Source organism: Phyllobates terribilis, unplaced genomic scaffold, assembly GCF_046119375.1.
Source record: "Phyllobates terribilis strain yellow unplaced genomic scaffold, ASM4611937v1 Scaffold_1__5_contigs__length_1240528914, whole genome shotgun sequence".
Classification (NCBI taxonomy): domain Eukaryota; kingdom Metazoa; phylum Chordata; class Amphibia; order Anura; family Dendrobatidae; genus Phyllobates; species Phyllobates terribilis.
In genome coordinates, this window is record NW_027362761.1 from 666818676 (window position 1) to 666835376 (window position 16701).

Genomic DNA, 16701 nt, shown 5'->3' on the forward strand with positions numbered 1-16701 from the left:
TGCAGTTAAATAACAGGATAATCGGCCCGGGAGATGAGAGTCCAACAATCCAGCAGACAGAGGATAAAATAGTCCATATGCTTCTCTGTATATATTCCTCCAGCAGTATTTCCAAAATCATCCAGGTTTCTCCTATTCTCTCTGACATGCTGTCCTCACAGCATCTAACTCTCTTGTCTCTCCTGGCTGATGTTTTAAAAGTCCCTCTCCTCATACACAGGTCAGGGGGGAAGGTGGCATTGTTGGTCCTTCCATTGCTTTACAAAATCAACAAACTGGCCTGGTTCAATATGTCATTAGCATATTAGCAAACAGCATTATTCACTAACCCTGTGAAAGATAACAATACAATAAGCTGTGGGAGCTGATATCAGATGATAAATAACAGCTATTCATCAATTAACAAATATCAACTCATCCTAAAAGAGAAGTCAACATTAGAGGGAAAGCACAGAGGGACACAGCATAACAAGAGAACACTATGAAAATCAGTAAAATATAAATATACACAAAATTGTACGCACGTACCATATCACACCAACACACGGTAATTATTTTTTTTAAACCTGAGGCTATATGCACATGTTGCATTTTTGTAGTTTTTTCTGCAGCAAAAAAACTGATCCCTTGGCAGTAGAAAAGCAGGTTTTGCTGGCTTTTTTGCGGCTATGTTTACATGGTTGTAACCAAAGCGAGAAATGTACAACAATATTTTTAATAAAAACATATATTTTATTGAGTTAGGCTATGTGAACACAATGCGGATTTTAAGCAGAAATTTCCTGAGCGTTTTTGCCTCCCCCTGGCAGAAAAAATGCATGCGGATTTTACATGTGTTTTTGCCGCGTTTTTGATGCGTTTTTTGAAGCGTTTTTGTACATCAATGAATGCTTTTTGGAGCTAAATAAAGTTGTTTAGTGGCACATTGCTTAAACCCTTGGATTACCATAAGAACTGGGGTGAGTATATTGGTTCATTTAAATGATTAAAGAATGTGTTTGTTGTATTTCAAATAAAGTGTTTACACTGTGTCTGTGTGTTTATTTAACTCTTTAATTTACTTTAATTAAATTTGGTCATGAAAAGGTCTGATTGACACCTTGTCATCACCAAACAAAAGAGCTGGGTGTCAGCTAGTCCCATTCGCTCGATATTTATTAGCAATTCTATTCATGTAATTTATACGGCTGCTGTGAGCTGCTAATTTTAGCCTGGTAAGGTGCCATTAGGCAAACATGGTCCCTGGCCATAATTAACATCTCACAGCTGGTTCATTAGCCGCTACGTCCCCCCGATCAGCACTATTGCGTCCAAAATGCAGTGTTCTAATGCCGCACTTTTATTATAGGTACATGTGAATCCACCGCATATAATGACACTTCAATTGGTCAAAATCTGCAGCGGAGACTGGCATGTCTGCTACAGAAATTGACATGCTGCGGGTGAGTTTGGGTACGTGGCCACGATAAGGAGCCGCTGCAGGTTTGACGCTGCGTGTTTATACTGCGTCAAACCAGCAGCGTACAGATTTTACAGCATAGTGGATGGAATCTCTAGAAATCCCATGTCCACTATGTGTTCATCAGAGGCTGCGAATCAATCGTGGATACTGAAATTTGGCGCATCTTTCAGGACCGCAGCATGTCAAATTCTCTTGCAGAGTCGATAGTCTCCCCAACAGAAATTTGAGCACAACAAAGTAATGAATGTGGTAAATCCGCATGGTTCATGTGGGATGCATTAAAAGAGGCATAGATGCTCATGAGAAGAACATAATTTCTACTGATCTTTTTACTCTGAGGCCTGAGACGGGGACAAGGGGGCATCTTCTACGTCTGGAGGAAAGAAGGTTTAATCATAATCACAGACGCGGATTCTTTACTGTAAGAGCAGTGAGACTATGGAACTCTTTGCCGCATGATGTTGTAATGAGTGATTCACTACTAAAATTTAAGAAGGGCATGGATGTCTTTCTTGAAAAGTATAATATTACAGGTTATATATACTAGATTCCTTGATAGGGCATTGATCCAGGGAACTAGTCTGATTGTCGTATGGAGTCAGGAAGGAATTTTCCCCAATGTGGAGCTTAGTGTTTGCCACATGGGTTATTTTTGCCTTCCTCTGGATCAACATGGTAGGTTATGGGTTGAACTAGATGGACTTAGTCTTCCTTCAACCTTAAAAATGATGTTACTTGCATTCAATAGAATGCAACGTTTTGGATGCAGCAAAAATATGCGTCCAAAGAGCTGCTATGTCCGATCGTGGGCATAGAGCCGAAAATTAAAAGAAAAAATGGTGTGGGCTCCCGCGTAATTTTTATAACCAGCAGAGGGAAAGCCTACTGCTGGGGGCCGATATTATTAGCCGGGGAAGGGGCCATTAGCCAACAATGTTCCCTGGCTATTAATATCAGCTCACAGCTGTTTGTTTAACCTTTACTGGCTAGATTACAGGGAGACCCCAGAAAAAAATTGACATAGGGTCCCCCTATAAAATCTAACCAGCAAAGGCTAAACTAGACAGCTGCGGGCTGATATTAATAGCCAGGGAAGCGGTCATGAATATTAGCACCCTCCACGGCTATTAATATCACCCCTCAGCAGTCCCAGAAATAGCACATCCATAAGATGCTCCAAATCTCGTGCTTAGCCTCGCTTTTCCAACTGCGCTGTAGCGGTGGCGAGTGGGGTAATGGGGTTTGGGTTCACGTCAGCCTTGTATTGGTGGCTGACGTGAAGCCAAGGTTAGTAATGGAGGGCGTAGTATAATGGTCACCGCTTTTTCAAAAACACACGGTTCTACAATTTTTTTTATTACACGGGTCTGCAAAGCCCTTGATCTCCTGAAAAAAATGTAAAATAAAAAACAACCATATTCCTCACCTGTCCGCCGTCAACGACGCAGTCCACGTAACACCAAGTGTGCCACGACGATTTGTGTCACATTCGATGTAAAATCACCCCATGTCAGTATACATGCAGGAGGAGGTCACTGGGGTTGATCAGCTGAAGATCAGCTGATCAGCCCCGGTGAGCTTACGATAAGCTGATGGTCACAAGATCATCAGCTGATCCGTGACGTCAGTGCAGGTCCTGTAAGTACTGCCGGCCAGGTGAGTATAGATGTTTATTTTTTATTTTTAACTTTTTTATTTCTTTTTTTCTACTGCGAGTGGTAGCCGGCTTGGCTGGGAAGGCTACTTCTCCTCCCATCCATGCTGCTCCCGCTGTTATCAGCGGGAGCGGCGGTTGGGATGAGAGGAGTTGTAGTCTCCTCTTCATCCCAGGTACCACACGCACCGTGAATTTGTGCCCATTACATTTAATTGAAAAGCCGGAAATTCACATTTACCTGCGGGTTTGCTGCGTTTCAATGTAACTCAGTGGCCGCGAATTTGCGGCGTGATCGCGCTAGAAATGACCATGCTGCATTTTGTAACGCAATGCGAATTCGGCACATTAATTAACGCATCATGTGCATAGCACATCCGAATTCGAATTGCTATGCATGGCAAACCAATTAACAAGCGTTTTTGCGGGCGGAAAAAACGCCGCAAAAACACTTCAAAACGCTACGTGTGAACTTAACCTTAGTAAAAGAAAATTATATATATAAACAACAATACAGTAAAGGCAAAAAACACAACACAGACACAAGCAACAAAGAGAACACATGTTGGTTCAGCTAGACTGCTAAAGACAATCTAGAAGGCCTTAAATAAGTTGTGCACTACTTTTACATTGATGCCCTATCCGTAGGAAGTACTCTCCTGCGGGGCTCCGCCGTCAAGTGGTAGTGGCTGTCGCGGCGTACTGCAAATCCGCCTCCTATTCAATTGAATGAATATAACCAGGGATGTGTCCGTTTGTCCGAAGCCTCTATAGACTTGCGCCTGCTCAGTCTGGCCAGGGCAGGGCAGAAAAACACATTCACATCCCAGACAGGAATGAGAAGTGTGGCGCTGGAGATGGTGGTATGCGCTCAACGCATGCTGTGATCTTCGGCGCCATAAGCACATACCTGGAGGAGTGTGGCCGTGGCGCCTCTGTTTGGGCCAGAGACCAGGAGAGGAGTGTGATGTCAGAATCGGCGTTTGCACACAGAGCGATATTTGCAGTGTGTCTTCAACAAAATGGCGCCGGACAGCGCGGTATGCATATGCTTGTACTCCAGTGCCAATTTGTTGAAGACACTGCACAATGCACATTTGTCTTCAATAACATAAAATGGCGCCGGATATCTCGCTATGCAGGCGCTGATTCCGGCGCCATTTTAGTAAAATAACACTGGAGACAAACTGCAGGAGAGTGATGGAAAGGTGGGGAGTGTTTTTTTTTATTTAATTTATGGGTGGATGGATGGGGGAGTATATAACAGGATGGGGGAGCATATACCAGGATGGGGGAGAGTATACCAGGCTGGAGGACCAGGATGGGAGAGAATGTACCTGGATGGGGGCACAAATACTAGGATTGGGGATCAGGATGGGGGCACAAATACCAGGATGGGGGCACAAATACCAGGATGGGGGTACAAATACCAGGATGGGGGCACATATACCAGGATGGGGAGACCAAGATGGGGGAGCATATACTAGGATGGGGGCACAAATACCAGGATAGGGGAGCATATACTAGGATGGGGAAGCAGGATGAGGGAACATATACCAGCATCTATAATCTTTTATTTTTATATAGCGCTAACATATTCCCCAGCGCTTTACATACGTTATCATCGCTGACCCCATTGGGGCTCAAAATATCCATTCCCTATCAGTATGTCTTTGGAATGTGGGAGGAAACCGGAGAACCTGGAGGAAACCCATGTAAGCACGGGGAGAACATACAAACTCCTTGCAGATGTTGTCCTTGGTGGGATTTGAACCCAGGACCCCAGCACTGCAAAGCTGCAGTGCTAACCACTGAGCCACTCACCGTGCTGCATGGGGCATAAATACAAGGATGAGGGTGCAAATAAGAGGATGGGGGCGTATATATCAGGCTGGAGGACCAGGATGTGGGAGCATATATTAGGATGGGCGACCAGGATGGGTGTGGAAGGATGGGGGAAGCACATAACAGGATGGGGGACCAGGATGGGGGCACAAATACCAGGATGGGGGACCAGGATGGGGGCAAAAATACCAGAATGGGGGAGCATATACCAGGATGAGCGACCAGGATGGAAGCACAAAAACCAGGATGGCGGAGTAGGATGGGGAAAACATATAACAGGATGGGGGAGCATATACCAGAATGGGGGAGCATATACTAGGATGGGAGACCAGGATGAGGGAGCATATACCAGGATGGGGGCAGAAATACCAGGATGAGGGCGCAAATATCAGGATGGGGGCGCATGATGAGGGAGCATATACCAGAATGGGGGAGCATTTACCAGGATGGGAGACCAGGATGGGGGAGCATATACCAGGACGGGGGCAGAAATACCAGGATGGGGGCACAGGATGAGGGAGCATATACCAGGATGGGGCAGAAAAATAAAACAGGACCAAGGTGGGGGAGCATATACTAGGATGGGGTATCAGGATAGGGGCACAAATACCAGGATGGGGGAACATATACCAGGATGGGGGAGCAGGATGAGGGAAGCACATAACAGGATGGGGGACCAGGATGGGGGCACAAATACCAGGATAGGGGTGCAAATGCCAGGATGGGGGCACATATACCAGGATGGGGGAGCAGTTACCAGGATGGGGATGCAAATACCAGGATGAGGATGCAAATACCAGGATGAGGGACCAGGATGGGGGCAAAAATACTCGGATGGGTCTAACAGGATGGGGGGCATATACCAGGATGGGGGAGAAAGATCGGGAGCATATACCAGGATGGGGGAACATAAATCAGGATGGGGGAGCATATACCGGGATGGGGGAGCAGGATGGGGGAGCAAATACCAGGATGGGGAAGCATATATCAATAAAAATGCTTGCCACCTGGTTGTAGAAAGGGTTCAATAGCTAGTAATGTGCATAATCCATAATAGAGAATAAATACAAGAAAAAAGGGGGAAGAATTGCAAATGGTATACACACAAATAATACCTAAATGTGGGCAGTTCACCCATAAGAGACCAGACATGTGTTTCACCACAGCTGATGAAGAAAAAAGCAGGTACAATAGGAACTGAAACGCATTTATTTTTGTGGTTTTCCCAAGTTTAAACCGAAATGTCTTGGTGTGTTAAACTGAGCAAGGCAGTTGGGATTAGTACAGTTTAAGTAAATTAGTGATATGTGTTAAAGTAAACTATGCCTGACCAACTCAATGCACTGCCAATGTCTTGGATCTCACCAGTACTGTTTTTTTCAGTACAGGAATCACCAGGACATGTGAAGGAGACCAGTGTCAGTGTGCCATCCGTAAATACGTACGTGACATCTGTGTGACATCCATATATTCATTTGCTGTCAGTGTTTCACATCCGCGTGCTGTCTGTGTGTCACGTACTTATGCCTGGGAAAAGCAGTACAGTTCACGCTGATCCCAGGTGCCGGCTCTTGAAGGCAGCTCTCATCATTGTTGCTTGGTCTCCCTGAGATCAGCACGAACAGGCAACAATGATGGGAGTTGTATTCAGCACCTGCTGTGTACATTCTGTGTAAAATTAAGAATTAAATAAAAAAATGGTGTGGGCTCCCGCATAATTTTCTTAAGTAGCAGAGGGAAAGCCCACAGTTGGGGGCTGCTGTTAATAATCTGGGAAAAGGGACACTATCCCAAAAGGTTCCCAGGCTATTAACAACAGCTTACAGCTGTTTGCTTAGTCTTTACTGGTGAATTCACGGGGGGGGGGGGGGGGGTGGCGGGATAGAAAAAACTATTGTCCCCTGTGGTGAGGCCAGGGACTGGAAATTCGTATTCCCAGTTATGAAGGTCTCAGCAGGAATGCTAGTCTGTCTGACTTCAAAGGACCCCAGGGGAAATGGTGTATTTCCCACAGTCAGGATATGACTTAATTACCATTACGTTACTATGCCGGCTCCAAAAGGCAATTACCAAAAGGATGCTATTGCCCAGGATGGCGTTCACAGGGACACGACAAATGTTTATAACGAGTAATAATGATTGTAAGCTGACAGCAGCTGACCAATGTAAGGAATATGCCATGAGAGAAAGGTATAGTGCCAGGTGTGAGGGACAACATCATATATATTGCACCATTGATGGGATAGTTATTTCATAGACCATAATATCAGCCTGCAATATGATGTGTACTATGTACAAGGTGAGATGTTCTGCTTGTGCTAAAGGACACTGTATTGGAGGTTGGCATGCAGGATGGTCAGCAGGGGGTTGGAGGGCCATGTGTTCCCCCCTTCTTCCTGCTGCTTCCAGGTAATTAGCATTAACACAATGGGTACCTGGGCCTGCAGTCTCACCTCAGAGAGGACAAAGTATTTACATCAGCATTTGTTTCCCTTCAATACATCAACCCCTGGGAGCCTCCGTTCACACCAGGGTTACAAGCCAGGAGAGAATTGAATACAGGTCAGCTAGGATATATATCTTTGTAGTGCAAACGCCTATTCCTGACAAGAGTATGGGGGAGCTAATTGAATCATGGCAATGACGAATAGCTAATTGAATTACCTCTGAAGTCAGGGGAAGCTCCTGTGTTAGATCAATTACCATGCGCACCTTATAATGAGAATATTGCTGGGAAATGGATTATGAAATGTCTGATAGAAGGGAAGAGGAGATTACATGTAAATCGCCTATTTTCTGCCCTGCCCAAGTTACGTATAAATGTGTCCCTCTGTGAGAAGGAGGCATCTTCTGTTCAGGGTCACCTGTTGCTACAGATGTGCAGAAAGACCCAAGGAACCGCCCTGGACCCATGACAGCACCCTTCCTGCCATGTCCAGAGACCTTTGATGAAAGTGTGGTATATTCACTTTTATTCCTTTTAATTTTACTGCATCGTATTACTGCTTCCTTACTGTATTTGTCTGACTACTGTATATATATATCTTGTAACCACTTGTATATATTGTACCTAGCATCGCTCTTTTGAGTAAATAAATATATAAAATTTATAAGCTCGCTTCACATTATCCTAAACCCGGAACTCAAGGAAGTTGTGAGGAAGGATCAGGGGCACGTGGCTCCGATCGGTTTGTGACATCCCCCTATAAATTCAAACAGGAAAAGGCTAAACAGACAGCTGTGAAGTGGCCAGAGATATTGCCCCACCTCCCAGGCTACCAACATCAGCCCTCAGCCGCCCCAAAATGGCACATTCCATAACATGCGCCAAATCTGGCGCTTAGCTTCACTCTTCCTTGACTTGGTGTGGTGGCAAGTGGGGTAATAGGGTTTATGTTGATGTCAGCTTTGTATTGCTGAGGGCCCGATAAACTTGGGTAACCTTCATGACATCACCACTAGCACCATGAGAATTTTCTCACGGTGCTAACGGGGAACTCACTGAAGTTACTGCAGTTCATCGGCCCACTTGCAGCAGCTCATTGTCTCCTGGTTTTCTGCCTCAATGGTCACATCATGCCACCATTCATTCTGAAAACCAGTTGTTGCAGAGATGGATTACAGCATGGGACAGTATGGATTATCTTCATGTCGGACAGGTGAGGGATATGGTTGTTTATTATTGTATTATTGTTTTTTTTTACAGTGGACATGGGCTTCAGTAGTTTAGGTGTAAAAGGCGAGTATAAATTTGCTTTTTATTTTTTAATAAATGTGTAAAACAGGGTGTTGAGTTTTATTTCAAATATAGGATTTTATTCTTGCTGTGCAATTATTTCAAAACTTACTATGGGATTACATTCCATTACTAACTCCTGAGCTTGATGTCAGCTGGCAAGACAAAGCTGCTATCAACCCCAACCCTATTACTTTACTTGCAACCGCACCAAGGCAAGTAGGAAGAGCAAGGCTAACCGCCAGATTTGGCGCATCTTATGGATGCAACGTTTCTAGGGCTACTGAGGACTGATATTGGTATCCTGAGAGGGGGGCAATATCTCTTTCCCCTTCCCAGGCTATTAATTATTATTATTATTATTACTTATTATTATAGCGCCATTTATTCCATGGCACTTTACATGTGAAGAAGGGGTATACATACAAGAACAATTACAATAATCTTGAACACAATGTGACGGCGACTGGTACAGGAGGAGCGAGGACCCTGCCCGCGAGGGCTCACAGTCTACAAGGGGTGGGTGAGGATACAGTAGGTGAGGGTAGAGCTGGTCGTGCAGCATTATTTGTGGAGTGGTGGTTACTGCAGGTTGTAGGCTTGTCGGAAGAGGTGGGTCTTCAGGCTCTTTTTGAAGGTTTCCACGGTCGACGAGAGTCTGATGTGTTGGGGTACAGAGTTCCAGAGAAGAGGGGAAGCACGGGAGAAATCTTGTATGCGATTGTGGGAGGAGGAGATTAGAGGGGAGTAGAGAAGGAGATCTTGTGAGGATCGGAGGTTGTGTGCGGGTATGTAGCGGGAAACTAGGTCAGAGATATATGGAGGAGACAGGTTGTGAATGGCTTTGTATGTCATGGTTAGGGTTTTGAACTGGAGTCTCTGGGCAATGGGGAGCCAGTGAAGAGATTGACAGAGAGGAGAGGCTGGGGAATAGTGGGGGGACAGGTGGATTAGTCGGGCAGCAGAGTTTAGGATGGACTGGAGGGGTGCAAGAGTGTTGGAAGGGAGGCCACAGAGCAGGAGGTTGCAGTAGTCAAGGCGGGAGATGATGAGGGTGTGCACTAGTGTTTTGGCAGATTCATGGTTGAGGAATGTGCGGATCCGGGAGATATGTTTGAGTTGGAGTCGGCAGGAAGTGGAAAGGGCTTGGATATGTGGTTTGAAGGAGAGTTCAGAGTCCAGGGTTACCCCAAGGCAGCGAGCTTGATGGACTGGGGATAGTGGGCAGCCATTGACTAAGATGGATAGGTCAGTTGGGGGGGTTGAATGAGATGGCGGAAAGATGATAAATTCTGTTTTGTCCATGTTAAGTTTTAGAAATCTAGCAGAGAAGAAGGATGAAATAGCAGACAGACATTGTGGGATTTTGGTTAGTAAGGAGGTGATATCAGGTCCAGAGAGGCAGATCTGTGTGTCGTCAGCATAGAGGTGATAATGAAAGCCATGGGACTCTATGAGCTGTCCCAGGCCTAAGGTGTAGATGGAGAAGAGCAGGGGTCCTTGAACTGAACCTTGGGGGACACCGACCAGTAGGGGGTGAGAGGAGGAGGTGGTCTGTGAGTGAGAGACACTGAATGTCCTGTCTGTTAGATATGAGGAGATCCAGGATAGGGCCAAGTCTGTGATGCCAAGAGATAAGAGAGTCTGTAGTAAGAGGGAATGGTCCACTGTAAAGAAGGCAGATGACAGGTCTAGGAGGAGGAGGACAGAATAGTGTCGCTTAGATTTGGCGGTTAGTAGGTCGTTGGTAACTTTGGTCAGTGCAGTTTCAGTAGAATGGTGCGGTCGGAAACCAGATTGTAGGCGGTCGAAGAGGGAGCAGGAGGAGAGGTGGGAGGACAGCTCAGAATAGACGTGTTGTTCCAGTAGTTTTGAGGCATAGGGGAGAAGTGATATGGGGCGATAGCTAGACAGAGAGTATGGGTCAAGGGAGGGCTTTTTGAGGATGGGTATGATTGAGGCATGTTTGAAGCATGAGGGGAAGACACCAGTTGTTAGTGACAGGTTGAAGAGGTGGGCTAGGGCTGGGATGAAGATAGTGGTAAGGTTTGGGATGAGGTGGGACGGGATTGGGTCAAGTTTACAGGTGGTGAGGTGTGATTTGGAGAGTAAAGAGGAAAGTTGATCTTCCGTAATGGTGGACAATGTGGTTTTGGAGGAGGAGGGTTGAGTAGGTGTGGGGAGGGGCTGTGGGGGCTTTAGGCAAAAGCTTTGTCTGATGGTGTCAATCTTCTGCTTGAAGAATGAGGCAAAGTCTTCGGCTGAAATAAGAGGAGAGGAAGGAGGCACTGGGGGACGGAGGAGAGAATTGAAGGTGTTGAATAGTTGTTTGGGGTTGTGAGACAGGGAGGAAATGAGAGATGAGAAGTATGTTTGTTTTGCTGCAGGGAGTGTGGACTTGAAGGTAGTGAGGGACTGTTGGAATGCGATGAAGTGCTCATTGGAGTGGGACCTTTTCCATCTACGCTCAGCAACCCTGGAGGCCGTCGCAGTTCTTTAGTTAGGCTGGTGTGCCAGGGTTGTCTGTTGATTGTGCGAGCTTTGGTATGTGTGAGGGGGGCGACCGAATCGAGAGCTGCAGCTGTTGTGGTGTTGTATAAAGTGCCAGCAACATCTGCATCATGTAAGGAACTGATGTCTGTAAGAGGGAGAAGGGATTCAGAGAGTGAGTGTAGGTCAAGGTGTTTGAGATTTCTGCCAGGGTATGCAAGTTTGTGGAGTGGGGATTGTTGCCCCGGGGAGGAGAGAGAAGAGAATGTAAGTAGGCTGTGGTCAGAGAGAGGGAGAGGTGAGTTAGAGAGGTTAGATAGGGAACAGAGGCGGGTGAAGCTGAGGTCCAGCGTGTGGCCGTCTTTGTGGGTGGGTGTGGAAGACCACTGGGTAAGACCAAAGGAGGAAGTGAGGGATAAAAGCTTAGAGGCAGCTGAGAGGGAAGTGTCAATGGGGATGTTGAAGTCGCCCATGAGGATAGTGGGGATGTCAACGGAGAGGAAATGAAGTAGCCAAGTGGTGAAGTGGTCAAAGAACGTGGTGGCTGATCCTGGGTGGCGGTAGATGACAGCCAGTTGGAGGTTGGAGGGGGAGTAGATGCGCATGCAGTGCACTTCAAAAGAGGGGAGAGTAATTGAGGGCGGCAGTGGGATATGGGTGAAGGAGCAGTTATCTGAGAGGAGGAAGCCTATTCCTCCACCGTGCTTGCCGGTGGGGCGGGGGGTATGGGAGAGGTGGAATCCGCCGTACGAAAGTGCAGCAGGAGAGGCCGTGTCAGAGGGGGTGAGCCAGGTTTCAGTGATGCCAAGGAAGGAAAGCTTGTTGGTGATGAAGAGGTTGTGAATGTAGGAAAGTTTGTTGCAGACGGAGCAAGCGTTCCATAGAGCTCCTGTTAGGGGGACTGGGGAAGGGGGGCTGGTCGGATGGGTATAAGGTTAGAAGGGTTACGAGAGTTTGGGATAGATCATGGGTAGGAGGTGGAAGTGACTGTGGGGATGTGGTGAGGAGGGCCAGGATTTGGAGAGATGTCGTCGGCAGTAAGGAGGAGCAGAGAAAGAGTTAGTAGGTGGGAGCAGGAGAGGGCATGAGGTGGCTGTCTGTGTTTGGAGGCAAAGGATTGTATGTTGAGGAATAGCTCTGAGGAGGAGGTGAGATGGGTGGGGAGAATGGAGGGAGAGATGAAGAGTTCCTTACTAGGTGTAGGGATTAGGGGTGGTTGTAAGAAGTGAAGGATTAAGGGAGTGAGAGTGAAAACAAAGACAAACATTGCTTACTGTGACTTAGTATCCAGTTACCTTCAGTTCACTTTAGATTCAATTCAGAATTAATTCATATTTCTCACACTTAAGCAATGGACACAGACTCCTGACTCTCAATATATTTGTAAATGAATGCATTCAGCTGTGAACCAGATGGGAGTGGTCTGTGCTCATCTTGATCAGCTGATTAAGGCTGAACCAGATGCTGGATACTCAAAGGTTGAGTAAACAAGGTCATAAATGAAAGTTGGGGGTGGTTGGTGTAAGTTGGGTCACGTACCATTAGTATATAGTAGGAGCAGAGAGATATAGGGAAGGCTGCATGGAAATCAGGATGGCAAAGTTGAGTCACGTACCTCTCCAGTGTTGTGCAGGCAATGCACGACCTCTTCAGGTGAGCATGCACAATCTGTTGACTATAAAGTTCGCTGCGACGACTCAATATAGGTGGAGGAGGGGCGCTCCGGTTGGAATATGCTGTTATTGAACAGGACCCGTTGCTTATAATTCTTATTCCCCCCTGGCAATATCAACCCACAGCTGTCTGTTTAGATTTTCCTGGTTTGAATTTATAGGGGGACCCTGCGTCATTTTTTTTTCAGTGGTCTCCAGTAAGTTAACCAGCAAAGGCTAAGCAAACAGCTGTGAGCTGTTATTAATAACCTGGAAACCTTTTGGGATATTGTCCCTTTTCCCAGGTTAATAACATCAGTCCCCGGCCGTGGGCTTTCCCTCTGCTGGTTATGAAAATTACACGGGAGCCCACGCCATTTTTTTGTTATTTAATTCTTAATTTTACAAAGGATGTAGACAGTGGGTGCTGAACACTACTCCCATTATTGTCTGTTAGTCGCGTTGATCTCAACAGTCTTCAGCTGTCATCCGTGTTTCATCAGTGTGCGGCTCACATTTTGTTCATGCTGCGCAAAAAAATCTAACATGTCTGCGTATCCGTGTGAAAAACCTGACATGTGCCCACCACCATTGAATACAATGGGTGTGTGTATGTCCGTATTTGTGGTTCTTAAAAACAGACCGCATACGGACATAAAAAATGGACGTGTGAAGGGGGCCTTAGGTAAACTATGCCAGACCAATTCAACTCCCCCTGCTGTTTTTACATTGGCAATTGTGTATTTTTTCATTAACTTTTTTTTTTTATATATATTTTTTTTCTGACATAAAAAACTGTTCCATTAAATAATTTGATCAAATTACCCTTTTTTACAAAAAAATGTTTTATGGTTCAACATTGGTGGCCTAACATCTTGTATTGGTCATGCTTGTATGGTGGAAGCAAAGCTGAACTTTGGAATCCTGAAAAATGCAGCCAAAACACAGCAAGAAAAGCAGCAAAAAAGCCATCAAAACCTGTGTTGTGTCTGCAGCTCTTTTGTTGCATTTTTATGCAAATTAAGAGCTGCTGTTTACCGTACAAGCAAAACTTACGAGAATTCAGAAATCCCATGCACACGCTTGTTTTGTTTTTTTTCCTGACTGAGTTAGAAAACTGCTTTTTTGAAAACTGCAGCATGTCAATTCTTGCATCTTTTTAGTAACATTTTTTCACCAATCGAAAGCAATGAGTAATATGGCCATGTTCACACATTGCTTTTTAGCTGCTTTTTTTCTCCAGCCAAACCCTGACCTCTTGGCAGTAAAAAAAAAAAAAGCTGCAGAGAAAAGGCAGGTTTTGCTGGCTTTTTCCGCTGCGTTTTTCAGTATCCCAAAGTTCAGTTTTGCTTCCAGCATACAAGCATGAACAATGCAAGGTGTTAGGCCACCAATGCAAGACATATGTGAAATAATAAAACATTTTTGGAAAAAAAGACAAATTGATCAAATTATTTAGTGGAAAAAGATTTTTATGTCTGCAAAATATAGTGACTATTCTGAACAAAAAAGTTCATATGAGTTCATGAAAAAATACACAATTGCAAATATAAAAACAGAATTGAATGGTAGAGTTGGAAGGGACCTCCTGGGTCATCTGGTCCAACCCCCTGCTCAAAGCAGGATTCACTAAATCATCCCAGACAGATATCTGTCCAGCCTGTGTTTGAAGACATCCATTGAAGGGGAACTCACCACCTCTCGTGGCAGCCTGTTCCACTCATTGATCACCCTAACTGTCAAAAAGTTTTTTCTAATATCTAATCTGTGTCTCCTCCCATTCAGTTTCATCCCATTGCTTCTAGTTTTTCCTTGTGCAAATGAGAATAAAGATGATCCTTCTACAATGTGACAGCCCTTGAGATATTTGTAGACAGCTATTAAGTCTCCTCTCAGTCTTCTTTTTTGCAAGCTAAACATTCCAAAATCCTGTAACCGTTCCTCATAGGACATGGTTTGCAGACCAGTCACCATTCTGGTCGCTCGTCTCTGAACTTGGTCCAGTTTGTCAATGTCTTTTTTAAAATGTGGTGCCCAAAACTGAACACAGTATTCCAGATGAGGTCTGACCAAAGAGGAGTAAAGTCCGATAATGACTTCACGTGATCTAGACTGTATGCTTCTGTTAATACATCCCAGAATTGTATTTGTCTTTTTGCTGCTGCATCACACTGTTGACTCATGTTCAGTCTATGATCTATTAGTATACCTAAGTCTTTTTCACATGTACTGTTGCTTACCTCTATTCCTCCCATTCTGTATATGCTTTTTTCATTATATATTATATTAAACCTGTTTTATTAAACATAAATTAAGCATCAATTAAGCATTAATTATTAATCATTTTACATTTTGCAAATCAAGAAAAATATATTGTATTAGATTTTGAAGAAAATATAACAAAACAGAAATATAGAAAAATGTCTAAAGTTCAAATGGGGTCACTTTTTTCAAATAATTCAAATGGTAGTATATTGAACAATATAATGTTTGTAAGGTAACCGCCTATAAGAGAATCATATATGTTGAGGAAAATTCTATATTATATCTGAAAAATCCATATAAGAAGAAAAAAGAAAAGGATGGAGAAAAGAGAGAAGAGAAAAAAAAGGCAAAGGGTCAAGGGGAAGGGGGAAGAGGTCCTTATGCCTGTGTGATTAATTATGAACATAATCACATGTGTCTGGAAAAGGCAACCTTCAAACACGATACAACTGGAGCCTTTTGCTCACGAGGAGTGGACCAAAATACCTTTCGAGAGGTGCAGAAGTCTCATTGACAGTTACAGGAATCGTTTGATTGAAAATGATTGCCTCAAAAGGTTGTTCAACAAAATATTAAGTTAAGAAGAACCATCATTTCTGTCCAGGCCTATTTCATGAGTTTAATTTTTTTTAAAATTCTGTGGAAGCAGGGCTGAAAAGCATTGTCAAATATCATTTGTTCATTTTCATAGTTTTTTAATTTATTATTACTTCTGTCAGATTCAAGTTATTTCTGTGACCATTGTGGGTTTTTCTTTCATTAAACGAGGATTACCAACAATTTTGACCACGTGTGTAGATTCACCATTTCCTTGTACCAATCTAATATGCTAGGGGGTTTTTACATTTCATAAACCGTGGAATTACCGTCTGTATCGCTGTTAAGCAAAATCAAAGTAAATTCTTCTTTTGTATACCTATTGAGGAAGGGAGGATTGACAGAAGAACTATTTGATGGGACCCCAATACTCTGTTTCCTGTGATACGTTGGTAATTGTCAAATACCTTCTCCTAAAATGGTTTAATTTTAGAACACTCCCAACATATATGAATCATAGAACCCACTTCACTTTCACATCTCCAACATGTTTCCGAAACTGTAAGGAACATTGCATGTAGTTTAGATGGGTAGTGATACCATCGTGTAAGTATTTTATAGTTCTTTTCTTGTGCAGTCCCTGCATTAGAAAGCTTGTGTGAAAAGGAACCCTTTTGCCCACTCAAAAGGGGATAAACTAACCTCCAAATCCCTCTCCCATGTTCGCTGAAATTCCAGTTTCTCCGTTCCCTCCTCTCTGCCCAATCCCTCATAGATCACAGAGATAGCACGAGTCGGACCACTTTCCTGAAGGAACATGTTTTCAAAGAAAGTGTAGTTTGAGAATGAATTTACATTAGAGTTGTGTGCTGCTAGAAAAGATCGAATTTGCAAATATTCAAACCACTTGATTTTAACATTTGGGGATTTTGTTTGTAAACATACAAAAGTAGGTATCATGCCATTTTCCAAAATCTGAAGCAATCAGGTGTCCTCCACTGCCCGTCTGACCGAGGAAAGATCTACGCAAATATCCGGGTAGAAAGGAAGGGTTATAAAA

The 16701-nt window shown here is 44.3% G+C and overlaps 1 protein-coding gene across 7 annotated transcripts in view; it reads right to left on the reverse strand.

Moving 5' to 3' along the window:
* PIP5K1C (phosphatidylinositol-4-phosphate 5-kinase type 1 gamma) overlaps positions 1 to 16701 on the reverse strand; it is a 633992-nt gene that overhangs the window by 117414 nt on the left and 499877 nt on the right. The window contains exon 17 of one of the 7 annotated variants that reach the window (XM_073685082.1): positions 112 to 330. The exons of the other annotated variants lie outside the window; for them this stretch is intronic. Coding sequence (XP_073541183.1) covers positions 325 to 330 — 6 coding nt within the window. The 3' untranslated portion in view covers positions 112 to 324. Of the gene's footprint in view, positions 1 to 111; positions 331 to 16701 lie in introns of those variants that run through there. 7 annotated transcript variants of the gene reach the window in all.